Source organism: Cryptomeria japonica, chromosome 7 (genome assembly GCF_030272615.1).
Source record: "Cryptomeria japonica chromosome 7, Sugi_1.0, whole genome shotgun sequence".
Taxonomy (NCBI): domain Eukaryota; kingdom Viridiplantae; phylum Streptophyta; class Pinopsida; order Cupressales; family Cupressaceae; genus Cryptomeria; species Cryptomeria japonica.
This window is the reverse complement of record NC_081411.1, coordinates 717,649,434-717,660,403: the sequence shown is the minus strand read 5'-3', so window position 1 is coordinate 717,660,403 and position 10,970 is coordinate 717,649,434. Positions and strand designations below refer to the sequence as shown.

Genomic DNA, 10,970 nt, shown 5'->3' with positions numbered 1-10,970 from the left:
AAGTAAGTATGCATGACTTAATGTAATGATGTTGATTTGAGTTGTTGTGTTAGATGGTATTGTGGTGTAGAAGTGACAATGGATGTAAATGCAGTGATCCGGAAGGTCTAGTGATTTGGATATTTCAGTAAGGTTAGAGATTATGCCTTAATAGTGACTATAATCCACATATCAAGATGCTTTTATTCATACAATTATTTTCTTCAAAGTTGTAAATCTGTATCTTGCCCTATTGCAGTTAGCTTTAGGTTTGCAAGTCCTCTTTTGTATCTTGCTCAGATGTAAATCTATATCTTGCCCTGTTGTAGTTAGCTTTAGGTTTGCAAGTCCTCTTTTGTATATTTCCCCATGAGTAGTTAGCCTTGGTCTGGAAGTCCAGAGCAGTGAGCTTTCTTTTGTAAAACATTTTTGTATAGTGGATTGATTCTGTGAATTTGTGTCACCGTGGTTTTTCCCAGTTTGGGTTTTCCACGTATAAATTTTGGTGTTCATGTGTGATTGATATGAATGTTCTATGATGTCTTAATTTATCTAGAATGATTTGGTTAATGCAAGATTGAAGTTCATAATTTTAGTTTATGTTGATTCACCCTCCCCTCCCCCCCTCTCAACATCTGATGTGTGTTCAACAGTTTGATCTTTTACCAACATAGGCCCTTGAACAAACAAATCACATAGACCAAGTTAAGCTACTCCAACACTACCATAATCTGGCACACAATACCTTGGAGTTGTTTGATTACCAAGATTAGCTAACCTCTTAGGATAAGTAGAGTGATCTTCATTCTACTTGAGTTTCATGTGTCATAAGGACCATCAACAAGTAAATATGTCTTCTTGTTTTAATGACTTTAACATACTTGAACTTCTAAACTAGCTAGCCACACTACTCACACTATAAAAAATTCAATCTAACATACTCTACTCCAATTCTATAAGAACTAGCTCTCAATATGTTCTTGTAGCCAGGAATTCGGAAATCATCAAAGCAAATAGCAAATTGGACTAGCTCAATCACGAAAACTCAATTGCAATGACAAGAATCCTAAAAACACTAAATAGAGAAATGGAAATGAAACATTCAATTCAAATGCAAACCAACGCAAACGTGAATGTCTCCTCCATGATTCTCCATTGTCCTTCTTTCTCCTTCAAATTACTTTGTTTTGTGGATCTCACCTTCAAGTGCATAAGTGTAATATGAAAGCAAGATTGACAAGACGAGACGACAACATAAGGGTACTAGAAGCGTGATTGATTCGACCTTTTGATTGAAGAAATTCATCTAATTTATAGACAAATTGGAGAAAAGACAAGATTAGCATGAATTTGATTTGAATGGAAATTTCAAATCAAGAATGACAAATATGACAAATTATGACAAATTGACACTTTCTATGAAGATTGATTGATTGATAATTATGACAAATTATGACAAATTGCTATGTCAAAATTGATTGATTGTCAATTATGACAAATTATGACAAATTTGCTATGTCATTCCCATGAAATTAGGAGAAAATTAGGAGAAAATTGAAAATTAGATGAATTAGAAATTAGGAAATTAGAAAATTGATGAAAATTAGAAAATTAGGAATTAGGAGAAATTAGTAAATTGGAAAATTAGGTAAATTAATTAATAATTTTTCATTCATTAATTAATTCACAAAGAGGGAGGAATTAGTTAGCCAATTAAATGAACATTTAATTGTGACTCGAGAAGACTTAGGATAAATAAACTATTTAACCTAGAGGGAGAAATGACAAACAAGGTTAAATGAATAAATCATGAAACCCTAGAAGATGAATTAGAAATGCAAGGACGACAATTAGGTCTTGATGTAGGATCGATTTGATCATGATTCTGACTAACAAAGGACCAATGCTGACAAACGATTTGATTGATAAATGTGCCAATTGACGAGGAACAATGACTAATTGATCCAAATTGACATGATTGAGAAGGATGACGATCGATAACAAATCGATCGCAAGATTGAAAATGACAACGATCGATGACAAATCGATCGCAAAATGACAAGATTGAAAATGTCAACAATCAATGACAAATCGATCGCAAGACGACAAGATTGATGACAAATTGATCGCAAAATGACAAGATTGACCAGAGGACAAGGATTGATGACGAATCGATCGCAAGATGACAAGATTGAAAAGAGGACAAAACCCTAATTAGGATTGACGATGTCCAAAATGATGACAAATTAACACGCACATTGATGCAATAGGATAAGATCGATCAAAATCATGACTGAAGATTGTTATCGACAAGACCAAATTTGAAAGCGAGACAAATGAAGAATGCAGAAGAAGGACTCGATGCTCGCAATCGATAAAGACCAAGTGCGCAACATAGAAGAAATGTTAATGTGACGCAAATACCTAAAATAAGGCAATGCGCCAATGTTAAAATACAACTCCGCAAGCGTTGACCATTTTTAGACATCTACAGTTCTCTTATTCTTAGGTGTTCCAATGATAGAATTGGAGCTAGTCATGCTCTAATACAATGATAAATTTATAAAAAATGAACAACAAAATATATTATTCAAGATAATATTTTTATATATTTAACAAAGGATGATTACAATATATATGGCCTCAAAAAAGCTCAACTCGTTACAAACCTGGAATCTAACATCACACCTACTCAGAACTAATTCCCAACGAATTCAAGATTACATCATGAACTCTTGTTGACACATATTCAATAAGTGACTGATCTAGTTAATCAATATTCTAATAGTCTTATATCATAACATAAAAAAAAAAGGTAAAAAAATATTGGTTTCTTAATGATATTGAGTGATTGTAAATGAATCCACCAAAGATCAAATCTTCTTGAATATAAAATCCTCAAAATGAAACTTATACCATTTTAAAAAATGACTTCAATAGATAACATTAAATTTAAAAAATATTAATAATTTGTACATATTTATTTGAATTATTGAATAATTCAAAATATGAAGTAGTCGAGAAAGTCGTTCATTTAACAAATTAAGAGAAATTTTCTTCTTAATGGCCATTATAAGTTCATTACCAATTTGACAAAATACGATGTCATGAAAAACAATAATAGATAGCCCAAATTATAATTCTTCAAAAGAGCAATCCTGTAGCTACGGAATACTGTCGCGACTAGGGCTTTCTTCGGCAACGATGGAAGGCGAGTGGATCTTTCTCCATGGAGGACAAAGCCAAATTCGCTGGATGCCTTCATTGTTCAACCTTCTCCTTGTTTGGGATATTCAAAAGTTGTTGAGAAACCTCCCTCTTCCTTTCTGCAATCAGCTCCCATGGCTAGGGTTTGCCAGAATGAAAATGCATGCTTGGATCATGGTGGCCCAGAGCTCAAGCAGTGGCCTCCCTTTCGGTCAGAGAAGGATGTGAAGAGTGATTGGGACCCCTTTGGGCCGAATGGTAGGGTTGTAAGGTTAGACAAGCATTGCAATGAAAGGGTTTCTAGGACTCCTAAGGCGTTAAGACTGTCCATTCTGCTACAGTCCTTTTGAAAGTAGAGCTCGCCAAGGATATTTTACATGAGATATCAGAAAATGAAACCTTTTTCGCAAAGCATGGAGTGATTGGTCGCTTCAGAGGGTTCTGGCCAAGCTTGCCTGAGCTTCACAAATGGATTTCAATACATGGTGCCCAATCTTGAGTGGAGATGTTCAAATCTACCCTTGTGCGCGAGGATATTTTTTTTTTTTGTAATAGTCTTTGATGACATTTGGGATCGCTGCATGATCCTTTGCAATTACCAATGGGATTGTGAGCAACATCTACTTGTGTTAAAGCCCTTGCACCCCTCCTTTGATCTACCTATTGAATCTTTTTATGTAGTTCCAATGTGGGTAAGACTCTTTAATCTTCCACTTCAATTTTAGTTTGATTCTTATTTTGAAGTTATTGGCAACTCATTTGGAAAAACATTTGTGGGTGGATGAGGGCTCTTAGAATACTTGCGTATTACATATGGCTACATTTTAGTAGATATTGATGTCATCAAGGATCTCTATGTCAACATCTCCATTAGGGTGGGGTCTCATGGAGGGGCCTTCCTAAAAAATAGAGCTAGAGCTGCTGAGGTTTTTTAAGAATATTTTAAAGTTGTTGGTTTCATGAATTTTGTAGTGTTTTTTCAGCTTAAAAATTTAAGCTCCTAAATTTAAGGAAGTTTTGTCTTCTAGTGATAAAAACAAGTTTAAAAACTTATTTTCCCTCCAAAATTATTTTTTAATAGCAATATAAACTTTGATATTTGATAAGTGGTAGCTATCATTCCTAAGTTGGTGGGGCAATTTCTAGCTCCCAATTTCACCTGCTTAAATATGTAATCCTAAAAAGTAGGGGCTGCTATTTTTTAAGAGAAGATTCTAAATAATCCTATATCATAAGTTTTTTTGTTTCATGGGACCTCCTGCTCCATGAAAATAAAAGTTTAAGCCCCTCATGGAACTGCACCCTTGGCATCAAAGATGGATGCTGGAACCAAATGGTAGATTATGAGGGCATCCCCTTTCGATGCCGCAGGTGATATCAAATTGGTCATTTGGTTGCTCAATGTTTTAAACAAAAGAGAGATAGTCAAGCCACTTGGTGGAGGCATGCTTCTCCCCACCATTACTCAGTGGAGAAAGAAGACCCTTGTGAGGATGGGAAATCTAATTCTATTGATGGCAACAAGACTTGTGGTAATGATCTTCAAAATAACTCAAACATAAAATTTCAGGCTTCTTCAGGGATTACAGATGCTCCCGCTCATGAGGGGAAAAATGGTGTTAAAGCTACAATGAAAAAATATTTGAGGGAGGGAGATATGTCTAAAAGCTCCATAATTGTTTTGGATGTGGGTAAGGAAAAATCACCAGAAATGTCAAGGGAGAATTATTCAGAGGAAAATTGTACAGTTGTTCGAAGGATAAAAAAGAGAAATGAAGTCAGTTTCAATATGCTTCTTTGCTCAAATGGGCTTCTGGTTATGTGCAAAATTGGAACATTGTGGATAGGGGTCAATTGCCTTTGAATTTGTCTCAAAAGTTGGACCACTTAATGAAACTTGGCAGGGCTGTGTAATACCCTTGCTTTGTAATTCTTCTGATTTGAATAAATTTTTACCACTCTTTTAGTTAAAATATGCTTCTTTGCTCTCATTATAAGAATGGAGCAAAATTTGATTGTTATGCAAGTAGGAATGAATAGTGCAAAAGCTATGATTGTATAATCTTGGACACCAGCTTGTGGTAACAGTGGCATTTTGTTTGGGTGTTGCACTTGCAGCCTATAGGTGACAGGGTTTTTATTGCTTCATGGTAGACAAAGTTGTAGAGCTCAAAAATGTATCTGGGGAGTTTAGTGTCATGCCACTTTTTGTTTATCAGGTGACTGGATGTTCAAAATGGTTAGTTGGTTTATGTGGGTTCATAGTGTCAGTCTTTGGGTGTGCTTTGGTTTGTGGATTGGAGCACTAGTCTGGTTTTGTGGATGGTGATGCAGCTATGGGAGAGCAAGAGTGGACGGTATATGTAAACCTCTTTTTTGATATAATATAATGGGTGCTGGCCCATACCAGCTATTAATCTACCAAAAAAAAAAGTTAGATAGTCCAAATTAATTCTAGTGGTTTTGAATTCACTTGTGTAAAATTTATTTTCCATCAATGTTTCAGATTGCACTTGACAATCCATCATCAAGATAATAGAAAACTAAATGAAAAAAAAAATTGAAAACTAATCCGTGTCTACTTTACCACAATCAAAATATCTTTTCCCAAAACTCTCCATCCCAAAACATTGTTCAGTCCCAAGAACTTACCCACCAAAGCAAAACAACCATCTTGGCTGGCCAAACCCACAAATCCCCTTACAGTGCTACATAAATAAAGCACCAAAGCAGCCAAAAAAATTGAGAAACAAGCCCTGAACACATGATTCAACAGCTACTGTTGAACCAGATGTTCCATTGACAGCAACTGTAGGAATAGGTGAAGTTGGGGACTGGGTCCCTTGAAATATTTCTTCGGGAAGCAGGACTTCATTTACCTGATAAACTACCAAGGGATGTTGAGAAAAGACTGTATTAGAGATAGGTGTATTGACCAAACCAGTTGACACATTCACCTGGTTTACTCCAAGAAATGTCACATTGAGATTATAACGCTCTCCATTATTAGAAGCCAGAGTAGTCACAGGATTGCTCGGGATCTAAAATTGTGACAAGGAATAATAAGTGGGCAAGACATGATAGAGCAGAAGACCCACTTTTTGCTGTCTGTGATGGAATTCAAAGACCCTGGACTGAGTTCCTGAAAGGCATTGTCTGTGGGAGCAAAAATTGTTAGTCCGTTCTGTGAACTGTTAAGCTGATTCTGCAGTTGGTTTCCCACCTAGGTGCTTGTCAGCAGGATTTTAAATGTTGTGAATTGCCCACCATTATCTAAAACACCAGTTATATATATTACATTTGCAGCCATGACTGAAGTGACCATAATGCACAATGTGGGTATCATGAAAATTAATGTTCTCATCTTTGCTCTCATCAACTAAGTCTTGTTCTTGTTGTTGCTTAAGATCAGAATTGGTTCTGATGGATTCAAGGAAGATGGGTAGTAAGGAAATGTATCAGTAGTCGTTAAAGTTAGTAGTTGAGGAGTTGGGTGTGCAAGCAGTGAACAGTTATTCAAACTATAAGATCATTAATGCTAAAGAAATATTATGAATTTAATAATTTTAACATAAAGATTCTTGCACATGATCTCATAAATGAGAATTGAGAATTGACTTTAGCAATCCATGTTACGTTGTGCATCCGTGTTCTTAGCATTTTTTATAAGCTGCACTGCATGTTACGTTGTGCATTTTCTTTGTTTATACCAGTTTTATCTCATAATGGAGATTTGACTTGAGCAATCCATGGCACGCTGTGCATTTATCTAAGTATGAGCATTCAGATATATTTTTTTTATTTTCATAATGGAGATTTTCTTTGTTTTATACAAGTTTTATGTGATAATGGAGATCTGACTTCAGCAATCCATGTCACGCTGAGCATTTGATTAAGTATAAGCATACAGATGTTTTAGTATAAAATTCGTTTATATAAGCTCCATTTAATGAGATTTTGACTTTTATATTCACTATATTGAATTGGTAGTATTATAATCATAATGTTATAATGGAGATTTGACTTCCGCAATCCATGTCACACTGTGCATGGAGCACTTCCCAGATATATTTAAGTTTGAGTTTTTATGTTAATTTTAGTTTATGTAAAATTAATATTTATATATTTTTTAATTCAATTATGTGTTTATTTTAGTAAAATATTTTAACGTAGTAGTTTATTTTATAAATGACATATTGTAATATTATATTTAATAAATGACTTCATTTCTTTTTATTTATAATTATTATTTTTTTTTTAAGTGGGTTCGAATCAGATGAGGTTACAAATAAGAGACCTTATCTTTGGCATGAACACATTACATTAATACGAGTAGTTCAAGCCTGAGTTAGTAGTTCTTATAGAAACACAAAGTCCACAAGTACATTGTCTTAGCAAAGGTTTGGAGTATGAAGTCACCAACGCAAATGCATAATGGGTCAAGGAGGACATAATGTATGTGATCACAATGGCTCAATCAAGATTTGAATGATGGTGGCTACAACAATAATGCCACAATTTAATCATCACATGAAATACATTTTTATTTATCATTTTTATTAGCACTTGCTTTCATATATTTGTTTCCTACCTCAAAACTATCATTTTATTCCCCTTTTTTACTAAGTAGAATTGACCGAATTCAATCCCAAAAATCATGGGAATGATCTAAAGTTAAATTTCTTTAGTTCAAATTCAAGTTTTCTACCCGTTTCTACTAATTATTATGAGCTCACTCAATACATGTTATAGAGAACACTGATTTGTAAGGACAATAAAGAGTTGGATTTACATCATCATCATATAAGCCATCTACATGTTTGTGTATGTTGTTTTTAATATTGATCATTATCCAAGGGGTTTGATCCAAGAGAACTAATTCACCTATTGAGTTGGTAAAATTCTAAAGAATGTTCTTGCATACTGGCTTCAGAGATCTGAATATAATAAATGCAAAGTTGAGCATCTTTTTAGATGCACATTCTAATAATTCGCTCTCACATAGTACAAATTAGAATTGAACTACAAATTAGATTCACTGTAGTTAGAATCAAATTTGTATTCTATGATAATTAGTATTTTTTTTAAATAACAAATTGATTTAACACAACTTCAACATCATTTTCCATCATTACTTCTAAAGCTAAATACTCCTATCCAATACATCTAATTTCCAAACTTTTATTGCAATTGTTCTTTTAGCTAATTAGTCTAGATTAATTTATGTTTAATTAAATGCATTTGTTTAATCTGCCTAGATAATTTATGTAAATCATTTTATTTTTAAATATTTTATCTTATTTTCACACCTTAATAAGATTTGATTGATATTTCCTATTTGTATTTCAAAACTTTGTCTTTCTCTAGAATTTACGATTCATTATGTGACCTTGATTATACCCAACATAACCAACTTTATTGCACTTTTTAGATTTAATTTCCGTAATCAATTACTAATTTATTTTCTAAAATATATCTATCTATTACAACATCTTTTATCATGGTTTTTTAATATCCATTATCTCTTAACTCTGTTTATGCTTCTCTTACTGATTTTGATATATTTATACGATATATAACATTTGATCTTGTTATTTTTGTTCACTCATGACATGTTATTAGAAGAATGAGATTATATAGTCTTTAACCATGTATATATACCTTCTCCTCCTCTAATGACTTAATCTGTACATTTTCTTCTTGTTTAAACACTTTTGCTTTACTCACGAACCTCAATATATTTATGTATGAAAATGCTTGAACATAAAAAAAATAGTTTTTTATTCCAGGATTTGATTCACATTCACTTATAATGAGTGCTCTATTCAAAATTTCAATCAGCCTATTTTGACCTTTATTTCTTATTTTTATTTTTTGATAAAAGATTATAGCTGCATTATATTAATTGTAATTATATAAAATTGGATTACAAAAGACCAGAAATTATATTACTGGTAATAGCTTGGTATCAGGTTGTTGCATTACAAGGAAACATGTAACATACAAAGCACTGATAAAGATCCATAATCTAATCTGTCATTTGATCCCCAAATGAAAAAAAAATATATATATATATACAAAGCACTGATAAAGATCCATGAATCATCTTTGCACATACCATTTTCTAATTTTTGTTTTGCAAATTTCGATATATTATTACCATATATAATATTGATTTTGATGTATTACCAAAAGAATGGGAATTATAGTCCATATTACCATTTTATACCCCTTCTCTAATGATATAATCGTTACATTTTCTTTTTATTTAAACACTTTCACTTCTCTCGTGAACCTAATTATATTTACCATAATAATAATATGCTTGAGCATAAAAATACTTTGCCATTTTATCAGAGGATTTGATTCACATTGACCTATAATGTGCCCTCTACTCATTCACTTACAAACAATGCCAGTATTTTGAGATTGCATCTCCCATAGCTACACAAGACAGTGCCATATTGGACAAAATGCATGAAACTGCACAGATGATATTCATAAATTACAGGGACTTTCAATACAAGATCTTTCAAATCAAATAACAAGACGACATGGGTCAAAATCGACCTGCACCAAAACAAATGAAAAAATGGAACAAATAGCCCAGAATTTCAAATTTGGGCTCTGTTTTTCAATCCACCCTAGTCCCTATTGATCCAAACACCCATTCCCACACTTGTCCAATCCAAAACATTCTTCAGTCCCAACAAGATTGTACCCACTAAAGCAAAAAAAACAACCAATTTGCAGCCCAAACCCACAAATCCCATTCAGTGCTACTACAAAAACAGAGCAATAAAGCAGCCAAAAACAACAGACAAGCCCTGAACCCATGATCCAGTAACTACCATTGAACCAGATGTGCTTGATCTAGTACTACTTGAAGGAGAAGTGGCAGAACTAGTTGGGGCAGTCTTAGTTTCTTTGGTAGCAGCTGGAGAAGGAGTAGGAGAAGTTGTGGGTGCAGGGGCAAATATATCTGTAGGGAGGAGGACTTTCTCCACCTGATAAATTGCCAATGGACTCTGAGAATAGAGTGAATTGGAGATTGGGGTATCAACCAAACCAGTGGAAACATTCACCTGGTTTACTCCACCAGTTGTGACATTCAGATTATAAGGCAGCCCTGAATTACCAGTGGCCTGAGTTCTCAAAGGATTGCTCAGGGTCTGAAATTGTGTCAAGGCATAGTAAGAAGGCAAGACATGATAGAGCAGCAGAGCCACTTTCTGCTGGTCTGTAATGGAATTCAAGGCCCCTGGTTTGAGCTCCTGAAAGGCATTGTCTGTGGGAGCAAAGATTGTCAGTCCACTCTGTGAATTGTTAAGTTGATTCTGCAGCTGACTTCCCACCTGGGTGCTTGACAGCAGGTTCATGAATGTTGTGAACTGTCCCCCTTTGTCCAAAACACCAGTTATGTTGGTCACATTTGCAGCACTGACTGAAGTGCCCACAAAGTAGAATGTGAGTGCAATGCAAATCAATACCCTCATCTTCATTCTGATCAATGGAGTGGAGACACTGCAATTCAGTTTGAACTTTAGGTCTGATTTGCTTGTGATGTGTGCAAGGAAGATGGGATGTTTATAGAAAGATCGTGAATTAAAAATAGTTATGAGGAAGGTGGCAGAGAGTTGTCAATGAGCTGGATTCTTGCATGGGAAGATAAGTCTATGTGTTTGCATGCTTTAAACAACCAGCACGTTGAGGACAACAACGTGCTGGCTGGACCAATTCTTCCATTTTTATTTTTTTCAATTGCTTGAGCCCACATGTTCTGC

At 34.2% G+C, this 10,970-nt stretch overlaps 1 protein-coding gene across 1 annotated transcript; it reads right to left on the bottom strand.

Annotated features, from left to right (window-relative positions):
- Positions 1-9,672: 9,672 nt before the first annotated feature.
- Positions 9,673-10,729, bottom strand: LOC131040262 (fasciclin-like arabinogalactan protein 6). Its single transcript, XM_057973160.2, has one exon. The coding sequence runs from the start codon at positions 10,686-10,688 to the stop codon at positions 9,969-9,971; it is 720 nt and encodes a 239-aa protein (XP_057829143.1). The 5' UTR covers positions 10,689-10,729; the 3' UTR covers positions 9,673-9,968.
- Between the last annotated feature and the right edge of the window lie 241 nt (positions 10,730-10,970).

What these genes read in the sequence shown, in the direction of transcription:
- LOC131040262 (XM_057973160.2), bottom strand. Translation starts at nt 10,688, where the DNA reads ATGAAGATGAGGGTATTGATTTGCATTGCACTCACATTCTACTTTGTG.